The sequence below is a fragment of the Phalacrocorax carbo genome, chromosome 1, assembly GCF_963921805.1.
Source record: "Phalacrocorax carbo chromosome 1, bPhaCar2.1, whole genome shotgun sequence".
Lineage (NCBI taxonomy): Eukaryota > Metazoa > Chordata > Aves > Suliformes > Phalacrocoracidae > Phalacrocorax > Phalacrocorax carbo.
The window spans coordinates 1,804,697-1,830,459 of record NC_087513.1 but is presented as its reverse complement, the minus strand read 5'-3'; the positions used below and the strand labels follow the sequence as shown (position 1 = coordinate 1,830,459).

At 47.1% G+C, this 25,763-nt stretch overlaps 1 protein-coding gene across 1 annotated transcript; it reads right to left on the bottom strand.

Annotated features, from left to right (window-relative positions):
* Positions 1 to 950: 950 nt before the first annotated feature.
* Positions 951 to 25,618, bottom strand: KLHDC10 (kelch domain containing 10). Its single transcript, XM_064441763.1, has 9 exons — positions 25,451 to 25,618; positions 11,272 to 11,493; positions 10,587 to 10,741; positions 9,234 to 9,382; positions 8,517 to 8,601; positions 7,341 to 7,407; positions 6,671 to 6,718; positions 3,891 to 4,030; positions 951 to 2,609 (listed from the first exon to the last, which is right to left on the bottom strand). Exons 1-9 carry the CDS (start codon positions 25,566 to 25,568, stop codon positions 2,400 to 2,402), a joined length of 1,194 nt encoding a protein of 397 aa, XP_064297833.1. The 5' UTR covers positions 25,569 to 25,618; the 3' UTR covers positions 951 to 2,399.
* Between the last annotated feature and the right edge of the window lie 145 nt (positions 25,619 to 25,763).

Genomic DNA, 25,763 nt, shown 5'->3' with positions numbered 1-25,763 from the left:
ATCAGAGATCCAGGCTCAGATCATAGAATCATTTACATTGGAAAAGACCTTTAAGATGGTTTTAATATTGCCTTGGTGATCATGGGAGATGTTCTTACCAGTAAGTAAGGGAGGAACCAGCACACGTATGACCAGGCTCTTCCAGTACAAAGGTTCTGGCAGAACTGGAGGCCAGAAGGCAAAGATTAAGTGTAGATATTCAACCTCTACATGAAGAGGTGAGGCCCACTGAGTTCAGGCCAGAAGAGGGAGCTGGAGAAAAGGCCCACTGGCCCAATGTGGTCCTACAGAAGAGGACAAGGCAGGGGCAAGTGACCAGGTAGCTCTTCCCCAGCCCACAGCTGCCAGCAAGGTCTGGGGTCAAGGCCCAAGCCAGGAGCAGTGGGATGCTGCAGCAAGCAGGCAGGGAGGCATAGAAGGGGTTGAAATAGGATGAGACTACTCTCCAGGAGCAAAGGCTTTCTGTGCCACAGGCTCTTAGCGAGAAGCCAGCCCAAGCACAGTTGGGGACTGCAAAAGCCATGCAGTGCAGCTGAGGTTCCCCAGCTTTGCCCTGTGGGCTGCAACTCATAGAATCATGGAATTATTAAGATTGGAAAAGACCTCGAAGCTCATCAAGTCTAACCGCCAAACCAATACCACCCTGCCTCCTAAACCATGTCCTGCAAAGGTACAATGAAAGGGACAGATACAATGGAGCTACAAGCGGCTGCTGCCACTCTGTGGTCCAAAGCACCACAGAATGCTTCAGCTTTGATGGCTAACCTTTATTTTTCTGCGCCTTGAAAAAAATGCAGGGGGAATGGGTAAAAGCAGGGGAAAGAGGGGTGGAAAATCTATCCCCAAGAACAGGGAAAGCTTGATGGTCAGTAGAAGTGTTACACCTTGCCCTAATATCAGAGGCAGGTGCTCCCTAGGAGGGGTAGCAGTGACATGATCAGCCAGTGCTGTTCAGATTCACAACATGAAGACAATGCTATTGTTTATTTAAACATAAAAGCAATATCTTAAAAAGAAACTAAAACCCCAGAGTCTAACCCTTGCCTTTGATTATGGAAGGGGAGGGTACTAAGAAAAGCAGATTTAAAAAAACAAACAAAAGGCACTTAAAAATGGTCTTCGAATGAAAAGGATTTTGCAAAACCTGATGCCAGCCAAGTGGTGCTGCTCAGAGTTTGATGGCTGCTTACACATGGTCTCTAAAGCAAATTTCACAGTATATGAAGCACAGCAAGGCAAGAGACAGACAGACATCCCTCCATCTCCCGCCTGTGCAGAGACGACCACTACTCACAGCAAGGAGGAGTGAGGTTCCCTCTCCCCTTTATTTGATGCTGTGTTTCCTGGATGAGCGATCCAGGAGTTTCCAAGGAGCCGCATTAAAACCACGCACAGCAGAGGAACACGAAGCTAACTAGAAAAAGGCCAACCCGTGATGTGTGGAAGGAAGGAAAACAAAAAGCTTACGGGTACACATTAGAGTCAGATGCTCATAACCAGGACTGCGTTAGCGTGGGCAGCTCACACCCAAGCACTGGGTACGTCATGCTGCAGGTTAAAAGACAGCTCTGAAATCTACAGGGTGAGGTTTTTTGCTGTTGGCTCGTTCAGAGGGCAATGTGAGCAGAAAGGGTTAAAAAAAAAGAGTCAGCAAAACCTTTTCCCTCCCCTCACCACCCCAAGTAAACTACACAGTAGTCTGTTAAGTGGCAAGTTTTAACCAGTCTTCCAAGCAAACCTTTCAATATGAAAAGGTGAGGAACAGACACGGGGGGTTTCATATCACCACACACTGCACCGGAAAAGCTGCACAGGCAAAGCTTTGCTCCCTGCCCCGTGCGACGTTCCAGCCGTCTTCTGAAGCTCAAAGAGATGGGAACATGTCCACGAAGCACATGCAAAGCCTTCAAGCGGCAGGAATTCTTGGTTTTATAGCGGGAGAGCTCAGCTGGGCGTTGGGGGGGGGGGATGAGCGTCATCCAAAGCAAAAGAAGAGGTCAGCTGTCGTTCTGCATTGAAGGCCCTCTGTTAGATACACCTTGGGAAAATAGGAAGTTGAATGCGCCACGTGTAAGGGTGGGCTCAGACATTCACTAAGCTCCCCGCCCTCCCCAGTTAAGCTGCAAGCATGTTCCAATGACAGTTTGATGGTTGGATGTTATGGATTAGTCCCAGAGAGTATTTTTGATTAACGGTGTAATTTAGAGATCCATAAATAAAAAGTGGATTTTCAACAACTTAAAGTAAAAATTTCTACAAAGGCATCGATGTATTTGCTGAGTAAGGCGTTGAGCGGGTTCCTCCATGTTCCTAGCAAGACCATCCACAGTATCCATAAATAGGGGGCAGGAGGGGGCTTCTTAAATGTAGTGTGTCTTGGACAGAAGCATGAAATGTTCTCATTTTAGCCGCTCAACAAGTCCCTGCGTCAGTCCAAGGTGCAAAAGCTGAGATCTGGAGAGAGTTGCTAGATGAGGGAAATATTCCAGGAGCTTCTCCCACGACAGTTCCAGCAGGCTGGGTACCACCAGCCACATTTTAAACAGAGAGCCAGTCCGTTTGTTTTCGTGGATGTTGACCACCCCTCCGTGAACATACATGCAGCCAGCCTAGATGGGAAGAGGGGGAGAGGGGAGTTACACGGAGCACAGACCAAACTGGCACACCAGAAGGTGCTGAGGAGCGACACAGCCAGGAAACCCAGGATTTGACCCTCCAGCTTCCCAGCTGGTTAATCAAAGAGCACGATTCAGCTCACGCACCTTTATGTGCTGGTAACAGAAGTGACAGTGCCTGAGCCAGTCACCTTGGGCTCCTCGCAGCCAAGGGGAGGAATCAGTGCCGAAGGGTGCATGTCTCATCCTAAAGCACGCATATGCTAGCTTAGAGTGCTGTCCTCTGTATTTTAGGCAAACTCTACCCCAATAAATCCATTTTAGAAGTGGGTCAAAGTGTTAATAAATTTGTATAGAAAGAAACTTAGGTTTCAGCTAAAAAGAACGTCCTTTTTTTAAACGAAAACCACACCACAGAGACACGTTGCGTTCCCTTTGCTGGCTCAGCAAAACCCTGCTGCAGGAATGACACGAACGCAGACAGATGGGAAAAGCTCAGCTGCTGACCTGTTTCATGAGTAGCATTTTTTTTTCAATATACAGGAAAAGAAAGGGCATTGCTGCTGTCCAGGCACCCACCTGCAGTCACTGAGCTGCCTGGGAAACACCTTCATCAGGCCTACAGGTTCCCAGAAAGAGTTGCATTTATAGCAATCTCCAAAGTAGGCGACACCTGCTCTTAGAACCAAAGAACCCGATCTCTGCCCTCGCACGTTGCCCTAAGGCAATGAGCAGCTGAAGGAGGCTGAAGCCACAGCTAAATGCATTTTTTGCCGCCTGCTGCTTATCAACCACAGGTCTCTAAGCTTCTGGTTGTGGCAAAAATCTCTGGCAATACCAACCTTCCCATTACCAGGGGCTTCCAAAGAGGGTTGCTCACCTGCTAGTCTTTTAACTCAGGCTGTTCTCAGTAGGCTAAAACCAGCTTACTTGGGGGAGTATTTGTGCTTTTTTTCCCTTTTGCAAACAGGAACTGCTGTTCACAAGTGGAATTAATCCTTGGAGCTGATACAGTTTTAAAGCTAAAATTCTGCATTGCTGCTTTCAGAAAGCAGAATATACTGCGTGCTACCACTCTTTAAACAGCAGCAGGAGTAAAAGGAGTCACTGCAGTGCCCTCACGCCAGCCCTCAGCCTCCCTAAAGATGCTGCATCCAGTGGAGATCACCTCCTTGGTAACATCGGTTCAGCTCTATTTGCAGCCCACAGAAACATCAGAGTTCTTGGGCAAACGACTTGAACTGCAGCTACGTAGGAGAGAAATGAGTCACTTACTGGTGTGACAGCAGCACAGTGAAAATACACTGGCTCCGGCATGGCAACTGGGAGCTTGACCCACTGGAAAGTTTGCAGATTCAGCTTCCAAACATCTCCCAGAATCACTTCTCCGTTATAGCCTCCACAAATGAACACATCTGAAAGAGAGGAAACCCACGGTGCTTACGGGCCCAGCCATCCTTCATCAGCAACTGCACAACACGCGTTGACTGAAGTCAGCGATAACCTTTCCAAAACAGTTTTGGGATCAACAATTATTTTACCTCAACGCAAGCTCTCAGTACCTCCCAAATCAGTCCCAGCACACTGTTCATACCCACGGAGGCCACTTACAGAATCACAGAATGGTTTGGGTTGGAAGGGACCTTTAAAGACCACCTAGTCCAACCCCCCTGCCACGATCAGGGACATCTTTAACTAGATAAGGTTGCTCAGAGCCCCATCCAATCTGTCTTTGAATGCTTCCAGTACTTCTCTGGGCAACCTGCTCCAGTGTCTCACTGCTCTCATCATAAATCATTTCTTATGTCCAGTCTAAAACTATCCTTTTTCAGTTTAAAACTGTTGCCACTTCTGCCACTACTGGTCCTGGTAAAAAGTCCCTCCATCTTTCTTATTAGCCCCCTTTAAGCACCGAAAGGCTGCAATAAGGTCTCCCCGCAGCCTTCTCTCCCCCAGGCTGAACAACCCCAGCTCTCCCAGCCCGGCCTCGCAGCAGAGGGGCTCCAGCCCTCAGAGCATTTCTGTGCCCCCTCTGGCCCCGCTCCAACAGCCCCGTGTCTGTCCCGTGCTGAGGAGCCCCGAGCTGGAGGCGGCGCTGCAGGGGGGTCTCACAGAGCGGGGCAGGGGGGCAGCACCCCCTCCCTTGCCCTGCTGGCCACATTTCTTGTTACACAGCCCAGGATATGACTGGCTTTCTGGGCTGTGAGCACACATTGCTGGCTCATGAATGCTTCCCAGCCGGCTCATGATCCCAGCCCCACCATGGCAGATTCAGGGCTAAACACCACTGAGAAGCAGGAGTGCACTCCCACTTTTAGAAGCTGTATTAAGCCCTAGCTAACCTGAGTTCACAGGGCCTGGGTTTGATCAGATTCTAGTGTTTTTAAACCCATGGGGAGCAGCCACAGCCCTGGCTCCTAGTCCTGTTCCCTGCCAGAGGCAGGTCCTTGCTCTCAGCTTTGTCCAAGTTCTCAACTCAGAGGCTTGCACTGCAGGAAAATACTGCTGATGAAGGTGACTGGAAGCACCTCCCAGCTCCTGCTTTACTTTTATTGGCACAATTAGCACCTCTAAGAAATAGAAGAAATATAATCTGGTTATCACTCCACCCTTTAACATACAGCATTCAGTAATCGATCTGAAGAGTCTTGAAAACAAGGATCAATACTGTAACTGCATCAGTTCCTTATGAGCAATTTGGCTTTTATCAAGCCTGTGATTCTGTGAAGTTTGGGGGATTCCATTCTTGGAGGACAAAGAGGCTATGGGAGAGGCCCAGATCTAGTTGAAGGAACACTCCACCACTCAAAATCGTAGGTAACTGAACACTATTGCACATGCAGAGCCCCCTCTAAGCTGTGCCTCAAACAGCACCATGCAAGTGATTTACAGCAAGAACATTTGGAGGATCAAAGTGAAGAACAAAAGGCTCTACTAAGTTCTGTGCAGCTCCTAACATAAAACCTGTTGGAACGAGTCCAGAGGAGGGCCGCAAAGATGATCAGAGGGCTGAGGCAGCTCCCCTGTGAAGGCAGGCTGGGAGAGTTGGGGTTGTTCAGCCTGGAGAAGAGAAGGCTGCGGGGAGACCTTATTGCGGCCACCCAGTGCCTGAAGGTGCCGACAAGAAAGCTGGAGAGGGACTTTTTACAAGGGCATGTAGCCATAGGACAAGGGGCGATGGCTTTACACTGTAATAGGGGAGATTTAAATTAGATATAAGGAAGAAATTCTTCACTGTGAGGGTGGTGAGGCTCTGGCGCAGGTTACCCAGAGTTGTGGATGCCCCATCCCTGGAAGTGTTCAAGGCCAGGTTGGACGGGGCTCTGAGCGACCTGGGCTGGTTGAAGATGTCCCTGCTCACTGCAGGGGGTTGGACTAGACGATCTGTAAGGTCCCTTCCAACCCAAACCTTTCTATGATTCTATGAAAATGGCCCTTACTTTACTAGAGAAAGGAAAGACTCGGGTGCTAACTCTGGTACTGCTTCATAATTCACTCCATATGAGCATCTCAGATTTATAACACCACGAAAAGGACCCGCTATCAAAGAAATCCCTAAACAGTCTTGTCTCTAAAGAATGCGGCTTCCAGCACTTGGCCCCACTTTGCTTTTCACAGCGGACCGCAAAGCGAACAGGTTAGACACCAAGCTGTAGCCGGAGCATCATTTATACCTGTTTGTGAGCTTGCAACCAATAACTTGCAAAGTATCATGGACACTCGTGGCTAAAATACGTGATATCTTACACTGAAGCACCCACACGTCCAAAGGAGATTTACATGTTGTCTAAAATACTGTAGAACTACAGAGAGCAACAGCACTGTGCAGTGCCGGAGGAAATTTGCCTACAGCAGCAAGATCCCTCATATGAAGAGCGGTGCCAACTGGGCAGCTTAAGGCCTGTTAACAAGAAAAAAAATCCTCTTCCAGAAAAGACACGTGTGCCCTGCAGTTCTCTCAAACGTGTGTTGGAGGCCAGCATCTCTCAGGCTAGGACAGGCTCGGCACTGCTAGGTTGTACAAGATACACCAATTTTCAAGAGGCAGATCTTACCATTTTTTATCTGAACGCAACTATGGCATCTTCTGGCTGCTGGGAAGCCTGAGGAGAATAAAAAAAAAAAGTATTGTATTAACTATAGTTGCTTTAACGTGCTTGGTTAAGTGGGGATTATATCTCAGCATATAATCATGGACAAGAGTCACTTGTTTCGTTTATAAGGGGCTTCTGCTTTCCTACCATCACAGGTATAACACCTCTAACTTAGCAATTGGCTGTTTCAGGTTTGATTCCCACTTGCTCTCCAGGGAAGGAAGAAATGTGCCAGAATCTCACTCCCCACAGACTCCAGCTCTCACCTCTGGCTTGGTGAAAAGCAGCAGCCAAGGGCCTACAAGGTTTCAGGGAAATCCTCGCTGCTAACCAGGCCAGCATGTGGTGCCCCAGAGGGAGCAGAGGTGATGTGTATCTTCTTCTGGGAGTAGAGCCAGCAACTATCATGTTTCAAACCCAGGGAGAGTGAGAACCCAGGCTGCTAAATATGCCTCAGATGGGTTAGTCCTCACTGCTAAAGCTTGAAACAAGCAGAGTCCCGAAGCCAGTGTTAAGTCACATACTGTACAAGGTTACAAAACCGGTTTTTGGCCTGCCAGCAAACAGCATCTTCGAGCATCTCGGCCAAACTCTGGTTTACAGGAGAAGAGGCATGAAATTCCAGACTCACCAATTTTTTCATGAGGTTTTGTAGCAATTTCCTCCCAGGTGTTGGTTTCAAGGTTGTATGCGTGGATCTGAAGGGACAAAGAGGAGCCATTAGTTCCTCCCAGCTCTCCCAGCACTACGGTGATGCAGTTACAGGCTCTGACCCAGGGAGCCACTATAAATAACACCTCTCTTTCATTAGGTGTAAAAACAAAAATAGGTAATTGCAGCCAGTGACTAAGCAGGTATAAAATCACCTTCAAAGTGTACCAGCTTACTAAAGCTTACATTTCAGGCTTTGCTATTGTCCTGGTTTAGTCCCAGTCAGCAACTGAGCACCACGCAGCCACTCGCTCACTCTCCCCGCCCCAGTGGGATGGGGGGGAGAATTGGAAGAGCAAAAGCAAGAAAACTTGTGGGTTGAGATACTGTTTTATTTTAATTATTAAACTGTTAAGAGTAATAATGGTAATGATAATAATATTATTATAATGAAAGGGAAAATAATGAGAGAGATAAATGAAACCCTCACAGGAAAGAAGTTTTACCTCATGTTCAGGTGGAACTTCCCATGTTCCAGCTTGCACCCGTTGCCCCTTGGCCTGGCGTTGGGCACCGCTGAAAAGAGCCCGTCCCATCCCCCTGACACCCACCCGTCAGATATTTATAAGCACTGATGAGATCCCCCCTCAGCCTTCTCTTCTCCAGGCTGAACAAGCCCAGGTCTCTCAGCCTTTCCTCTTCCCTCCCCAAATTGTAGTGGAGAACAATGTTCACCACAAGAAGTAAAATTAAAGCATACAATTAAGGGAGAAGACAAGAAAAGAGTCACCATATCAATATCTGAATTTAATGTCAAGGAATTAATCCCTTTGGCACTTTCCTGTTTTGGCACAAATGCAACATGTAGCAAGATGTCCTAAGTGGTTTAAAATGAGAATCTTTGATCCCGGGTCTACAGGAATGAAGCCGTTTAGCAGATCGGTATGGTCACTGGGTACCACAGATTCATCATCTGTAAGTTAACAGGACACGCTTGTGGCAACACCAGGTTTTACAGAAACAGGAGAACTAGGAGACCTAGTTATCTATTTTTTTACCAAGCTCTCCAGGCAAAGCCAGATGAAGAGACCGTGCTGGTTATACTTCACTGAAATCTCCTATCCAGGCAAGCACTCAAGGTTTCTGATCGCCTTACCTTATCTAAGGAATAAGCTGTCCAGGAAGTTCCACCTCCCAAGATATAAATCCGTTGACCATCATGTGCAATTTCATGTCTGTACCTGAAGGCGCAAAGGACATTTAGCAGCACAAGCAATTAATGCAAGTGAGCACCAACAAAAGCCTTCTGGAAAACATTATCAAATCTGAGTGGTTTAAGCAGACACCCCAAGCCAGGCCACGCTGTATCAGTCCCTCAGGCTGGGAGCATTCAGAAGATGTGGAAACTTTCACAAGCAATCTAAGCAGCACCTCAGAAGCTTGAAAGGCATTTTCTGAGAGCAGAGTACCTTGAAACTTAAGTACAATGATTTCTGGAGCACTATGAAGGCCATCAATATTCCAGCCCCTTCTCACTAAGATGGTCACTGATTGTTCTCCCAGCCCTCCTTCCCACACACCTTGCTACAGAATAGGACAAGGGACAGGGATCAGCTGGAGCCCCTTCCCCTCCTCAGCACTGACCAGCTGCCCCAAGTGCCCAGCTCTGTTTTGGCACCACATGGTCCAGATCAGTGTCCTGGCAAAGGCTTCACATACCCCATCCCGACACCCCCCTGCACGCCAGACTGCTGAAGCACCAATTGTGCAAGGTTCACAGCCAAAAACACTGCTCTTAGAGTGCCCAGAAGCCTGTCTGTAAAGGTGGTGACTGCCCTGTGTAAAAGCTCTTCGAGACTGTCCAGCTTCTCACCTCTCCTCTGGCATGTCACAGGACATGTTGTTTGGTTTCAGCTGGATCCACTCTCTAGTGTTGAGGTCTAGCTTATGTAGGTCGGTACTGTAAATGTAACCAGTCGTTCCTCCAAATACATAGAGACAACCATTGATGATGGCCATGGCCTGGAAGGTAACAGAAGAAACCAGTTGGAAAGGACGCGTCCGAAAAAAGAGAGAATTCCTGCCCTCCTAAAGCAAGACACTGCCTGCAAAGCTCTACCTACAACTTACAAAATGAGATGTTCGGGAGGAATATGAAGGATAAACAAGGATGATTGATACATGAAAGATGGGGGCTTAGTATCTGTAGGAATGGAAAGTAACTCCATGATCACAAGATGAGGACCTAGAAGTGGAGCTGCTGAGTTTCAGGCACCAGACAAGGCAGGTCTGTGCCACAGGGGCTCCCAGGAGCTAAAACCAAAGCACTGTTAACCCTGAACCTTCTCCATGCTGAGCTTACACAGACACTGTTACAGAGATTCTTATAAACCAGCTATCAGATAGCCAGCAGCATTAGGCATAACAGAAAGCCCCAAACACAGTGGGTAAGTCAGACCAAACAATGGAGACAGCCCATACAATTCAAAAGCACATGGACTATCAGCCTACTGAAACTGTGAAGGTGGTGCAGGCACCATTCCCTGATGCAGTCCAAGGTGGAAGCAGAGATGTAAGCTCCTTCTCCTCCCAACTACCTGCTTGCCAAAGGCCAGCCGGAGCTGAACTGGGCAAGGGAAGACTACTTTCCTTCCCCCAAATGTCTGGCACACATCTCAATGAGAAACTCGTTGGGTTATAAGTGTCTGCACCACAAGTACATTGGCAGTATTACTGGAAAGCACAGCAAGAGGTGACAGTCCTCCCGTGAGAATGAGTTTATTTTTTTTGTACACCGTGTTCATTGATGACATTATGCAAAGTCTTAAAAGTTGTTATTCTAATACAAATAAGGCCTATTAACCACTGTTTTCATTTCTAGTTTTGGGTTTTAAAGGCCTTGAGGAGGCTACAGAGCAACTCCAGAAACTACCAATCACTCCTTAAATCAGACATACTTTTTCATTCAACTGCACCTGGCATTTAGCTTACAAATTTTGGCCTTTCTAACAAAGGAAAGAAAACTATTCCTTTGAAATCTCAAAGAACCAAGACTGCTCTATTTCTTTATGAATGATACCTGCCCTTCCTTACACTTATGTACACAGAGAACAACTCTAGTTACTAGCAGAGAAGAGACCTCCACACCTTGGCCCCTTTTCCGTGACACGCAGCCCAGTGTACGGAGGCACGCTCAAAGTCCTTCAACAAGGGCTTTCCTTCGTACCTGGCCATAGATTCGATTGGGTTTCTTTCCTCGGCAGCTGAGCAGAGCCCATCGTTTGTACTTGACATTGCAGACGTGGACGTCGTTGCCATTGCTCTCCCCAAAGGGGATCCCGGTGCCCCCAAACACAAGCAGGTTGTTGCCATGCAGTACAACTAGGAGAGAGAGACAGAGCAGAGATACGTGTTGCTGTGAGACGCAGTAAAACAGAATGACTCTGTGCTCTGGAGACAGTAGGCAGAAAGTGTTCCATATCGTTCAAATACCCTACAATTCATACTACACGTTTATGGATTTGTACTGATCTAGAAGAGAAAGAATGCAAGCTAAAACCATGGTAACCAAAGGCCTACTTTTAAAAATGGCTAGTGAACAAAGAGATCTATTTTTGGATGCTTTGAGACATCTGATTGCACTGAGCACCTAGCTGCTGAAAGTGCAGGTGCCTTGTAAATACCTGAAGACTGCTTCTTGCATTTAAACTTTTTTCTTTCCCTCTGCCTCAACCTGAGCAAAAGGGGAAAGAAAAAAATCACAAAACCGAGCCAAACTCAAGGCCTACTTGCAGAAGAATTGGAAACAGGATCCAAATTTCCCAGTTCTTGCCTGGTTTTGCATTCCACCAGGGACACTGATTAAAAAAGCTTCAGGAGTAGGTGTATAGGAATTGAATTTCCATACGTACGTGACATGGAGGCTAGTTCCCTGGGCATGTAGCCTTCAGTGCCTATTTGATGCCAGGTGTCTGTAGCAAAGTTGTATCGCCAGAGTTCCCTGAAGAGCGGGTAGTCTTCATTCTCTGGCCCACCGGACTCATCATAGTCAGGATTGTAGCCTCCAAACACATACAAGTTGGCATTATCTGCCACGCAACGATGGCCACTTCTTGCTGGCGGACATCTATGGCCTACAGCAAAATGAGAAGGTAAAACAGCTTCAGTGAAATGTCAGCAGAGGAGGTGAGCTTGTGCCCAAGGGTCAGCACTACACCCGCTGTGGTGGTCCTCCAACAACAGCCGCTGCTGTTTAAGCATGCCTGCAGCCAGGAGGAAACGGCTCTGTAATACAGATCCACTTCTCTGAGCAGGAATGGGGAGAGCCTCTGCATGTCACCATCTCATTCATGTCCACTCTAGCCCCTGGACCACACCTGCCTAAGGAGACCTGCCTGGAGGTTGATGCATGACAATCCTTCCACGGGGCAATCCACCCATAAAAGCTATTTCTAAGATAAGTTACAAATTCTCCCTTCTGTCATTCTGTATGGCAGATTTCACTTAGGAAGCAGTTCCAAAATGTTTATATTTAAAGCTGCCCGATGTGAACAAAGAAGAAAAATTTGCTCTCCCTCCTACACAAACCTTCTCTCCGTTTCTTCTCTTTTGCTCCTGGCACCTTGTATCCCAAGAAGACTCTTTCACCTTGGACACCCCTCGGCTTCCTAAATATTAAGCAACGCAGGTCTGAAACAGCAAGTAAAATCTGCTCATAAATAAAGGCATTTGCACTGGGAACCCATATGAGATCCTACAAGTTGAGCTTGACAACTGGCAGATGTAGCTCTTCCCGAAAGGAAGACTTCTGCCTATCCACTCTCCTCCCTAAAAGCCAATGGAAATAAAAGCAGGGAGGACAATTCAAGCTCAGACCTCAACTGGAATAGTCAAAAAGACCATTTCAGTCCAGGAAAACCTAAACAGCAATATTCTTGTTGGACAACAGCAACTGAAGTCTCAGCTGACAAGTGATCAAAAAGTAATTCTGAGCTTGCTCGAGTTCGATGCACAGCAAGGGCCAAGCGCAGTGCCAGAGGTGGGTGTTTTTCTTCAACGAGGTACAGGACCACGCGACGAATGAGAAAGATGAAAGAAACAGAAAATGATCAGGTCCCTGAACAAAGGAGTTGGTTGTGAGACACGTGTAGAACATCTCAAGCTGACTAAACCAGGAAGGTTTCAAAAACCATTTTTTCTATTCCATACAACAGTGTTTTGGTGAGAGTCACTCTAAGCTTCACCTTGAGAAAGACGATACATAACAGTCCTCTAAAATGTACAATTCCAACCCATAATCAACACTGCCTCAAGCACATCCTCTGCTTATCGCACCTCAAGACAGGCCCACTTTGGTTCAGCTGATAACAAAGAGAAAACAAAACAAAAAAAAAAAAATCAAAAGAAGATCCCCGAAGACCCCTCACCCAAACAAACCAGCGATCTTCACCACCCACCTGCTCTCACAGCTCCTTTACGGACTTTTAGGGAGGAACAGGGACCCAGTGAAGCATCTAATTAGGACCCATCATGTTTTCTTCTTAGAGCTTGTTACAACTATCAGCAGTGAATCAGACACGCGGAGCAATAACAAATGAGGCATCAAGCATCTCGCCTACAGGAAAGGTGAAATAAATTATTTGTCCAGACTGAATAATGAATTTTAACTCAGCACAAGCAGCTGTGCTTAATCACATTCCCTGTTTGCTACTGCTTTAAGCTCCAACTCTTGTCCAAAATTAAGCTGCTCTACTGGGTTCAGACAAACTCCTTGACAGATTTGGGTTGTTTCCAGTAACAATTGCGTCTTGCAGCAATCCCCACTTAGAAAGCTAATAGGCACCGGCTGGAAAAGGTGGGGAAGAAAGTTAAGGAATTACTAGAAAAATCTAGTCTTTGGTCTGGCTACGGAGACAGAGCAGTGCCACTGGGCACCCAGCGCGGCGGGTACATTTGCACACAGGAGGGGTGGATAGTACCTGTACTAATAGCTGCAGCCAGGAAGTTACCGGCCTCGGTGCCGGACTAAACTCTTAAACAAGTACTAAGTGCTTTAGAGGTGATTTACAAAGGGAAGGAAAAACATCCATGCCTTTTGGCTTTCTATTTTAACGGCTGAAGTGAACACATTGACAATAAAGGTATTTACAGTCAAGGTAATTGTTCAGATTCTTATCATCAGAGAGCCTTCTGAGAGGGCAATTCATCTAATCTTGGGTATCTGCAAACAAAACCATGCTTGAGAAGTGCCCCTGCCCCTCTGCAGCCTATAGAGCAAATCCTGGTGAAGGGCTCCTGTGTCCCCACTCGGACAAAGGCAGGCCATCCTGCCTGTTTCTTCTTCTTCTGTTTGCCCTGGAAGTCTCCAAAAAGAAGACCTGAAAGAACTGAAATGGAAGCTTAATTCCAGGGAAGACTGGGAGCACTGATGCACACACTTTGCAGGGGAGTGAGGGTTTAGTTCAATCACCTATTGAATTTAAAAGGTGTAAGGGAATTAGGAATTAAAATCTTACATTAACTATAAATCCTATTTCCCTCTAGTTAAAACACTTGCCATGAGGATTTTCCAGAGGGAAGAGGGGAGAAGGTGGCTGTTTTATACAAAGCAAACAGACTAAAGAGGAGTAATTCAAAGAAAATAAATTAAAAAATAAAACCAAGGAGGCCTTCTCGGTCATTCACCTCTCAAAAATGAAGAGAGAAGATGCCTGACTTCACTATAAAGCCCCAGAACAGTTAAGTTTCAACAGAAAGGGATCAATGTTTGATGCATGCAGGTCCTCAAGATAGCAAGATGGGTACATTAAGCCCATACACAGCCCAGCTGGTTTCACCCCATCCCATTTAATTAGAAAGCCATCTCCTATCTTTAGAAGATGAATTTTTTCAAGATAGTTTCAAGACATGGAGAGGGCATCAGAAGCTGGTGTCAAACAGATACTTGCAAGTACCCACGAAGAAGGTCTGAAAGGAGCACCCTTCCCATGCAGCCGTTGCTGCTGCAAACCACATCTGCTGCTATTTCCCTGCCCGTTCCCACCACTCTCGCCAACAACTCAAACACTCACTAACTGTCCTTTGTCAGGAGCTGGGATCCTCACAGTGGAGCTAGCAGGAGAAATGATACCAGTCCCTGGTCATGCATTCACAACTCAGCTGCCCTGGGGAAATCCACTGTCCTCAGCATTAAGCTGAACACCAGACCGTGGATGGGAGCGGCTGAAATGCTTCCTTCCGCTGTGCCTGCTACGGCAGTGACTCCCGGGGAAAGGAGGGCTGGAAATGCCAAGCGGAGCAAGGTTTCCAAAAGCTCTGGGCCAACCCCTGTAGCTACAAGCACTTTGCTCAAGAATAACAAGTTTTCTCCTCTATTCAAGCAGACCCCAGCTGCGTTTGCTTGACATTGTGCTCCACATATAACGACTGACTTCTCTCCAAAGGCGTCACATTTCAGCCTGCTGCTTTTAAGCTTCGCTCTTCACTAACCCCTTTGTCCCAATGGACCAGATCCTCCTGCTCACAGAGGCCCAAGAAGATGACCTATCTACCCATGAAACAGGAAAAAAAATTATCCAACACCTCTTCTGAGTCACCTATGCAAGTACATCATGAAACTGAGTTAAACTGGCACCACACTCTTCTGTTCAGAATTGAACCTTAATTCACTTTCAAAGAAAGTCTTCGAAAAAGATTTCTCTAGTTCTCTCTTTTTAAAGAATGGACCTGTAAAAGCTGAATCTATTGAAGCGTTAATTCAGATTAGTTCCCTCAGCGGACGAGCTCTGTGACTTGCACCTCTCCAATAAAGAACTGCCTTTCCATTTAATTATGTTTTATCAGATGATTCACGTCTCCTACTAAAATTCTTCAAGCAAGTTTTGCATCTGTTTTTGCTCCAGCGTTAGCAGAGCACAACGAGCCTATTACACAAGTGCAAATTTTAGATGGTGCAGGTGGAAACACCCAAGGGTTTGCTAACTTCCTCCTGTAGTCAGCAAAGCCCATCTCCCCAAGAGCTGAACCCGCCACAGGTTAAAGAAGCGCCCAGCACTAAGCGAAGCACAGCAAGGCACCTTCACCATGAAAACCTGCAAGTCACTGGGCCCTGCTACGAATTCTTTGATGCCGGACACAGAAGGTAGCAGCATGATGTACTGAGTCAAGCCAGATCTGTGAGAAAGAGGTCATAAAGCTAGTTATAGAAAATGGCTTTAAAGTGGATGGATATAATTCGGAAAGCAGTTGCTTTTCCAGTTTAAGACTCCAAAGCAAAGCAGGAAGGAAGGATGGGAAGGCGCATTCACAGGGAGACTCCTTTTCCTTGGTCCTGAGGGCAGAAATGGGAACAATAAAACTTTCAGAGAATAAGAAGCTCCACAAAGAGAATTAAACTGAAACACTGCGACTGGGACATCGTTAAGGAAACTCTTAATTTAGGACTAAGCTGTCTCATAGAAGCTTGCTTGCTGGCTATCGTTACGCACTGACCTGTTAACACCCTGTTAAATTCACCCAAGTGATTCAGAGGGAGCTGCTCGGATGGCCCAAATTGACTTTATTAGTGCGGATTCCTAATTGAATACCTCTCCTGCAAGACATATTATTAGAACAGAAGGAGAGTAAGCAAAAAGGCGGCACAAATATCTACTCCCGAGCTTCCCGACGTGACGCAGCACAGCAACTGATGCACGAGACATTTGTTTCCTACCTCTCAAAAACTCTGAACACAAAATGGATCTGGGACAAGAAGGAGGAGAGGGCAGAGACATTAATTAAGAAAATTTAACGAAACCCTTCATTTTAGAAGAAAGCGTAATGGTCCTGAATGGCATCCAAGAAGATTTCCACCCAAAATGTCCCTCTTATAGGGAGGACAAACCTGCATGGCACCTGCTAGTCCATAAACGTTCTTCCTATCCTGACTAACACAAGCATCAAAGTTTATTAACTTCCAACTCTGGTGCCTCAATAGCTACAGAAATCTATGGAAGGCCTGGAGGAAAAAAAAACAACACAAAAATCCCTCGGCATCAGCTGATTACTTGAAGGTATAGAGCAGATGAAAAGCTACCAGCATGCCCAGAACCACAGCATGTGTCAACAGCCACGCTCAAGTCTACTGGATTTCGCTTTTCAATAGCCTTATAATAAAGTTACAGAAGAAGAAAATTAAACTGCAAAGTACCAAGCGGTTGCTCTGAATCACACGCAGCACAAATGTAAGACGAGATGTGCTTCAAACAGAGCAGCACAAAGACAAGTTTCGAAGAACAAAGGCGTTTTCTTTCCACTCGATTATCCTGCCTTTCATGACTGCAGGAAAAAAAACAATGCTGGCATCATCTCGCTGGCTAGGTTAAACAAGAGGGGAGTACCTGCTATTCGAGTCAGTAAGCTAGCCAGCTGGCTAGCTTAAAAAAGACGGGGAAAAAGGTCTAATTAGCTGAATTAATTTCTTAAAAATAAAAATAAACAATGAAAGAGCTGAATATGAAGTTGTTTGGAAAGCATGCCTGAAACTACGCTTTTTCTTATCATGACCATGCTGCCAGAAAACAAATAAATCTATTAATCAATGAGTAGCTCTTGGCAGACAGTGAGCTCTGCCTACACCATCAGGTTTTGCAGAATTTAATTTTTCTTTTTAAGGGAATTTTCCCTAATCACTACCATGCCTCGTTACCAGTTCCCAGCAAACCAATGCAGTGCTGTTCTCCTGGGGTGGCAAAGCCACAACCACTGCCTCCCATTCCCAACCAGCTTCTGGAAGGAAGAGGCCAAGGGTTTGGGCTGTCCCACCGTCTGCTCAGAAACCTATAAGCAGAAAGGAAAAGAATGACGACTCCCATATCACCCCTTGCCAGGGCCAGGTATGAGGCTGAGCAGTAGCCAAAGCAACCTGCAGCAGAAAAAATGATTCCTAGATCCTTTGGGAGCAAAGAAGATGAGGGAAGTGAAACTGCTAACCTCACACTTAAAAGGCCACTCTGGAAACAGAAACAAGTCAAGCTCTTTTGCCACCACGGCTACTGGAAAGAGATTTGTCTGTAGCTAGCAGAATGACAGGAGCAGGACTAAATAAACATACTCCTCTCACAAACACATACCCCTTCCCTGTGGGTTACTGCCTCGGAGCTGCAACTGTGATGACTTTCCAGGTCACGATGCCTCATTTCTAAACTCTGCCACATGCTGTTGCCTGCTAAGGGTGCAAATAATATCCCTTTGCATAGCCAGAACAGCAGACTCCAAGCTGCAGGTGTTGATTTTAAAAATTTGCCTCTTTATTCTTTCAGCCTTAAAGGATTCCTAAAGACCCATATGAAATTGGAGCACAATTATCATGTTTTGACACGCTGCTTGCTCCCTCCCAAGGCACTGAATAACAGAAAGAATCCTAAAAACATAGCAGCCAAGCATTTATGATTTGTTTTTCCATGTACTGCTTGCTTGTTTCACACAACCATTTTATTGCTTGTTCATTTGGCTGTTTAAAGACGTTGCTGTTCGCAAAAAGGAAAGCACATAAGATAAAGGCACCAGAAATTAGGGAGAACTTTCTATTCTATTCAGAATACATAGGGAGCGATCCTCAAAGCCACAAACAATAATTAGAGGCCAACGCGAAAGGTTTCACTCAAATCTTGGGGTCAGACATGACCCCAAGAATCCGTATTTTCCTTACAGCAGGTGGCTTTCTCCAGGGAAGAAGCAAATCCCTGTCCTTCCCTTTCCCTTTTGCCCAGCTCATGTTAAAGCAGCCAAAAATCAAAGGAAAAGCAGCAGATGCAGCCAGGGGATGTTCTGGCATCTGGAAGCAGAGAGTTCGGTGCTGCAGGGAGGCAATTGCTCAGTGCAGCTTTTTTTCCCCTTGTAAAACAAACCTTCCTGGGCACTCGGGAATCGGTGAAACGTATTAGAGCAGTATCAGCCTCCCAGATGTACACACTCCACATCATCTCACACAGGTGACCCAAGTTAAAAAGAACAACTGGTCTCGAGTTCAGGGTTTCCACAAGCAGGTGGGATTCACGGTCAGAAGAAACACTTGGCTTCTAACCTTCAAAAAAGCAATTTATCCAATAAAAGTTGCCAATGTTTCCAAATCTCAAGGACAAGCAACCATTTTGGTTTTTTTCCAACCAAGATGCAATTGGAAAAAGCACATCACATGCGCAGTGTATTTTTTATCAACACATCGAGCCTTAAAGTTCTTTAAATACTTGAAAATTAGGAACTAATGGCACATAAAAGCCTACAGATTCCTATTGCTAAATGAAGTTTTCTTCAAACACACAAAAACCACTTATTAAGGTGATGGCAATTCAACCATAAGGTCACAATAGCCTAATCCAAATGCTTCCAGCCCACCGTGTACACACCTTTCTAAGCTAGCTGTTTAGAGCTAGCTCAGCCACACCACACCACACAACGCCAGGCCACCAATACCACACAGATTTACCAAAACCAACCCAAGCGACCCAAAGCAACTGCTCTCAGAGTTCACAAAGCCTGGTTTGTGTTCACAAAGCCTGGTTTTATTTATTCCTGGAGCATAACCAACACACAGTGGGGCAGCTGCGCTTTCATCTCACAGAATCCCAGAATCCCAGGCTGGAAGGGACCTCAGGAATCATCTAGTCCAACCTTTCTGGGAAGAGCACAGTCTAGACAAGATGGCCCAGCACCCTGTCCAGGCGACTCTTGAAGGTGTCCAACGTGGCCGAGCCAACCCCTTCCCTGGGGAGATTATTCCAGTGGTGACTGTCCTCACTGTGAAAAATTTCCCTCTGGTGTCCAATCGGAATCTCCCCAAGAGCAACTTGTGTCCATCCCCCTTGTCCTCTCCACGGGACTCCGTGTAAAAAGGGAGTCTCCATCTTCTTTGTAGCTCCCCTTAAGTACTGGTACATGGGGATGAGATCCCCTCTGAGCCTCCTTTTCTCAAGGCAGAACAAACCTAGTTCTCCCAGCCTACCCTCATATGGCAACACGTGCTCAACGCAGCAGGCAGGATAAAGAGCAGACCTACCAAGGTGATCGCACGCTTCCGCCGAGTCATTCGGCTTTGTGAAATTAAAGGTTAACTGCTGCTCTACCTGTAGTTCCTTGAGCAATACTATACAACAAGGCAGAGCAAGGGAAGGCAGCCATCCCGTGGCATAGAGAGAAAGCATCCAGATTCAAGCTCTCGTTGTAGCTAACGCTGCGCAAGCTCTCAGTTCATTCCTTGTACCGTTTTTCTTCTGTAATTTGATGGATTAGAGGTTGCCATACACACCAGGTTAAGCTGAAACAGATCAATGCTGAGGACCTTGTCCAGTTTAAACACCTGGGGCTCGCAGCGAAATAAAAGCAAGGATCACATTTTGCCAGGCTACAATAAGAAAACTCAGCCAGAACAGATTGCTAGAATGAAAAAACAGATTCCTGGGCTGCAATCAAAGCACTGTTCGTTTTAATACTCTGAATTTTCGTTCTGGTTAAAGACTCACATCTAAAGAGATGTTCCTCCTAGAACTACAGGGCTATTTGCTATTTTCATATTTACTGGTTAAAACTAATTGCATTAATTTAAAGAAAAAAAAAAAGCCATGAATTCTCCTCATTTTATATGTGGCTCAACTCAGGATTTGAAGACTATGCTAAAGTATTTTAAATCAAGCCCTTCTTTCCCTCCCCTCCAGATCACCTGGAACAAAGCCTGGTTTTATTTATTCCTGGAGCATAACCAACAGATATCCAGGGATAGCCTCAAACACCTCCCAGAAGAGCAACCCCAGCACCACCCTTTATAAGCTCCCTTTTTTCTCAACCTATTTTACTCACAAAATCCACCAGAGGATCATTTGCAAAGTAAAGGGTGCAAGAAGTTAGCGCAACAAAACTCAGCGTGAGATCTTGCAGAAGGGGAGGGTGATTTTATTTTACAAAATATTTAAATAAGCCGGTTCTGGCTGCTCCTACCCACAAGAACCAAGTATATCCAAGTGATCCGGCCAGGATCACTTAGGTAAAGCACAGAGGATGAAAGGATGACAGCTGCCAAGCCCTCACTACAACTCCTGGGTCGTTCTTCATTTAAAGGACAGACTAGTTTTGGACAGGTCTTTTATACCCTCCGGCTCCTACAGCGAGATGCTTTGGCCTCAGAGTTTTGCTTCCTTCTGCTTCCACGAAGTTTAGGCTGGTCTGCTGCCTATTGTCTGCGTTTCCTCGTTTTGAGTTTCTTAAAGTTCTTCCTGTTGGGCTAACAAGAAAAGGAACGGCACGGGCACCAAGCCGCAACCGCATCGACTTTGTCCTGTTATCAGGGTGTAGGGTCTTCCGCTCGCAAGACTCACCCCAAACATGCCATCTCTTTCTGCCAATCTGTGATCTTCAGTCCTACTAATCCCAGCGCGAGGCCGTTAACACGTGGCATACGTTATGCCGCAAAGTTACTACTAGCAATGTAATTTTTATTTCAAGCACTGTTTTTGGAAATACAAACTAAATAACTACAGGATGTAAAGCTAACAAATACAGCGTGGCTTTTGGTTCCCATCTTTTCAAAGTAACGTACCAGTGGTGAATAGCTAAGGTGTGTGTACACATCCTCTTTGCTGCTTCTCAGGGCTTTCTAAAGATGGTATCAGTATTATTTTCCCTCCTACTTAGGTTTTCAACATTCAGAATAGCAGGTTTCAATGTCTCCCTTTTCATTTACGATTTCTGCAAGATTTCTGAAGGACATTTAGGTCAAGGGCTGAAGCCAAAGCACTGCTAGCTCTTGGGAGAGAGAACAAGACAAGTCAATATTGATTTTGACTCCAGTCTTCAAAGCTGGCCAAAATATAGTTTGTAACTCATGTAACTAGAGTCCGTCACAAATGTTTGGATAAGCAGGATGTGAATACGTCACTGAGACCAAGATTTAAGATCCGTTCGTTCATCCAGCTGAGTTCAGCCCCTCCAGATCATACAGCTCCCTTCTGTGGCAGGCTGCCCGTGCCTGAAAAACACCCAAGAGAGAAAGCAGCTGTGCCTGGGTCCCCGACGCCTGAATGACAACTCTGCCCAGGGCTGAGGGGAGCTGGGAGAGCCCAGAGGATCTGGCCAAGGATGCCAAACACAACCCACAGGCCACCGGCCAAGAGTCTTTCAAATATCTGAAGTCTCTAACACCACTAAAGTGGTGTTTCTAGGAAAATCATCATTCTCACATCCAGCTGTGAGAGCTTTTGGGTTGGGATCGATGTCCAGAAGAGGTTTGCTTCTTCATCCTGCTTCTCAGAGGCTTTTGTTTTCAAACCTCTCTGTAGTAATCACACATTTCAAACATTTCTACAAGTGTGCAATTGATTGTCAGTATTTCCCATGATTAGTAAAACAGGATTGTAATACACGAGATAGCATCCCAGAGCAGAGAATAAAATAAGGAGTCCTTATGAATGAACTGTCCTTATTGAGAAACCAGAGCAAAAGAGGAAACATTTGCCCCAGATATTTATATAGTACTGATTTTACACCACTCAATTTGAGTGTTCCTTGGGTTGTTTGGGTTTTTTTTTTTAAGAAATGTAAAAGGAAAATAAAGAAAAGAATTCTGGAAATTGAGAACCATAGAACAGCCCAGGTTGGAATGGATCTGGAAAGATTGGTCCAACCTCTTGTGGGAAATGGAGCCAAGATAAGATTATCCAGCACCCTCTCCAGCCACATCTTGAAACCTTCCAGCGATGGGGACTCTACCACATCCCTGGGGAGGTTGTTCCAGTGACTGACTGTTCTCACTGTAAAAATGCCTTTCTTACATCAAGATGAAACCTCTCCTGGTCCAGCTTGTACCCATCGCCCCTTCTCTTCTCCATGTTACTCCTTGTGAAGAGAGACCCTCTGTCTTCTTTGTTGCCAGAAAACCGTGATGACGCCCCCCCTCCAGCCTTCACTTCTCCAGGAGGAGGAGACCTGACTCCTTCAGCCTTTCCACATAGGGCAGGTTCTCCAGCCTTTTGACCATCGCCTTTGGACCCTCTCCAGTCTGCCCACATCCTTCTTGACTTGTGGGGACCAGAACTGGACACAGCACCGCAGGGCAGCCTCACAAGTGATGAGTAGAGCAGGATGATCCCATCTCTCTCTCTCTGCCAGTAATGCCACTGCAGATGAAGCCCAGGAGCCGACTTGGCTTCAGGCTTGCTTTCCCATGTGACACAAAGGGGTTCAGGATATTTGGGTTTTCTGTTGTAGTTTTTTTTAAAGACATATTACAAACTTTGAACCTCTCCACACACAAAAAAAAAACCTCTACTGAGACTGGTACACTGGGAAAATTATAGCTGAGGACAACAGCATAAATGCTGAGCATGCAAGAAGCAAAGATATATTTAGGTTTCCAGATTGTTTCTATCCACTTAACCATGAGAGTCTGATGAAAACACTGAAAACGTTTCAATGTGGACAGGAAGATTTCCAACGAGGAGAAGAACAAATCACACACCACCTATATTTGACATTTCTGATCTTGCTAAAGCTTACAAACACCTAAAAATAGTTCCTTCCTTTCCCTTATCCAACATACAATTTTAGATGTTTATAGAGTCTTTACCCACAACAAGGCAGCAAAAAACACAAATTGTTTTTTTTTTTTGAGCTCTTTAGCCATCAGCAAGATTCTTTTGTAGTCACTGCTTAAGAAATGCCCCTATTGAGAAATGCTCAATAGAAATACTCCGCTTGAGAAAGTGAACAGAGCAGCACAACACTGGCACAAGCTCCTGCTAGTCACCTGCTTACCTTTCGTAATCATTTCCCCATGCAAATGAAACTTGACAGAGTGAAAAAGGTGACAAAAGTTAAAAATTTTATCTGCAAGTAGGTAGAAAAGGAGAATGTGACAAAAGCAGCAGCTAAATAAATGCATATGCTCTCATGTTTAACCAAGAGATAGCCCAGGTCTACTTCAAATGACACACGGCTTAGCAGGAGCAAAAGAACTCTGCAGGGAGGGACATCCAATGCCAAAGCATGCTACGAGCTCTTCGTGTGCCTTCACAACAGTAATTACTTATAAAAACAGGATTAAAAGGAGATAGCATGCTTATGGAAAGAGTCTAGGGCATGAAAGGTTGGGGGGGGAATGAAGGAACGCCTCCTGAAAACTCTGAAAGAGAACTGGGAGGCAAGAAACCAAATCTGGGTGGAGGAAATGGAAGGAGGGGGGAAAGATATTCCTCTCTATCTCAATGGTTATGTAAGGGCTGCTGCTGGAGCTCTATAAATAGGACATTAACAGGTGTCAAATGGGGAGAAACTCCAGCAATCCACTCAAATGGGATTTTTCCATCAGGTAGTTTTTTAACAAGATTGACAGCCAGCTTCGGGTTTGTTAAGGCTGGACTTAAGTGCTAATGCTGAGCTGAACCAGGGTAGTTTGTCCCCGGGGCTGCAGCATCTGCCCCATCGCAGGCAGCGGAGGGCAGGATTTCACATTTGAACATAATCCGTAGCTGAAAGCAGGAACATTACAACTGTGTCAGGATGTGCTACTGGTTTGCTCAAGCCAACGATTAAAATTCAGGAAGATGAAGATAATCAGCTCTCGTGTTACCAAAAAAGGCCCTTATCACAGAAGGAAGGAAACATGCTTGAGAATTTGCCCAAAAATAGAAGGTGTGGAGCCATTTAGCAAACTCACAGCAGTCTTGCATGAGGCTTGAAGGCCTCCTTACTGCAGATCTAGATTGTGAGAGGTTTCACAGGGATGGAAACACAGACCCTGGTCTGAAAGCCTCTTCCCACCCGCTGTTAGTGCTCCAGACATGCCAGATGCAGGCTCCTACCCTGGAGGCAGCGAGGGGCTTCACATCCCCCATCGAGGTACCTGAGTGGTGGGACCAGGGGCAGCCAGGGCTGAAAAGAATGCCCTGGGCCTGGGGTACCCACCTCCTGGGTGGCAGCACCCCAGCATCATGTGGCCCTTGAGGGCAGAAGGTGCTAGGAAGATAAGGCGGGGACACCCCAAACCAGCTGGGACTACCCCCCCTCCCCATCACAGAACCATGGGGTGCCCCACATCCCTCCCAGTATCACTGAACGGTTGGGAGGGGGATGATCTCCCCAATCCTGTGATCATGGGTTAACCCCAGCCTCCTCCCTTTAACATCCTGGGGCTGTTGGTGTGACCCACACATCCAGAGACTACAGCGTAACCCCCCCACACACCAACACTGCTAGCAGGAAGGTGAAAGAGACGAGCCACCATTCCCAGGGCACAGGGACCACCGCTCCCAGGACTCCCCCCACCCCAAAAACCTGATACTCTGGAGTTGGGGAGGGGTTGTCTGTGTCACCATGGGTTAGTCCAGGCCCTGATCACAGGGTCATTGAAATGGGGCTACCCTCCGCCAGGGACCGCGGGGTTCCCTGTCCCCCCAACACCCTGTGTCCCTGGGGACAGGGTTGAACTACCCATGTGGGAGATCCAAACATCCCTCAAAGCACTGATACTGCTAGGATGGGGCAGTAAGAACCGCCACCTCCCAAGACAGCGGGTCCCCTTCAACATCCCAAAACCTTTTGGAAAGGGGTGACAGCCCCCATCCACGACTGTGGCCCCCATATCCCAGGGTCGTTGGAATGGGAACATCCAGGCCCTGGCCCTCCCCATGCCACCCCCGGGCTTTGGGGACGAGGTGATACCTGCCCCCATCGCAGATCCATGGGGTACCCCAGCTCCACCCCAAAACGCGCCAGAACGGCGGGTAACTCCCAAACCCGCGGGGTATCCATCCCCTCAGGGCTTTGGGGACGGGGTGACCGCCCCCACCCCATTCCGAGTCCATGGGGTACCCCAGCTCCACCCCAAAACGTCCCAGAGCGATAGGGCTGCAGGTCACCCCCAAAACCTGCGGGGTATCCGTCCCCTCAAGGCTTTGGGGACGGGGTGACCACTCCCCACCCCATCCCGGGTCCATGGGGTACCCCAGTTCCACCCCAAAAAGTCCCGGAGCTGCAGGACTGGGGGTGACCCCCAAACCCGCGGGGTATCCATCCCCTCAGGACCTTGGGGACGGGGTGACCCTCCCGGAACCGGCTGCCACTCACCCGCCGAGCGCGGCCTGCCCGGCAGCTGCACGAAGCGGTTGAGGAGACCACGGCCACCACCAGCCGCGGCCCCCGAGCCCTCCCTGACGCCCTCCCGGGCACCGCCCGCCGCCGACATGGCCCCCGTCCGCTCCTCCTCAAGGCGAGCCCGGGCGGCAGCCAGCAGCGGCCCCCCTCCCTCGCCACTGACCAATCAGCGGCGAGATTCGGCGGCGGTAGCCTATGAAACGCGGGTTTCTTAGCATGTGGGAGAAGGCCGCGGCGAGAATGCCGGTTGTCGCGCTTGCGTGTCGTTGCGGGGGCGGGTTGGAAC

Excerpts from the sequence above, each read along its gene's own strand:
- KLHDC10 (XM_064441763.1), bottom strand. The coding sequence starts at position 25,568 with ATGTCGGCGGCGGGCGGTGCCCGGGAGGGCGTCAGGGAGGGCTCGGGG. Across the intron at positions 11,494-25,450 it reads GGGCAGGCCGCGCTCGGCGG|GCCATAGATGTCCGCCAGCA; the intron begins GTGAGTGGCAGC and ends ATTTTGCTGTAG. Across the intron at positions 2,610-3,890 it reads ACTGTGCTGCTGTCACACCA|GCTGGCTGCATGTATGTTCA; the intron begins GTAAGTGACTCA and ends CTTCCCATCTAG.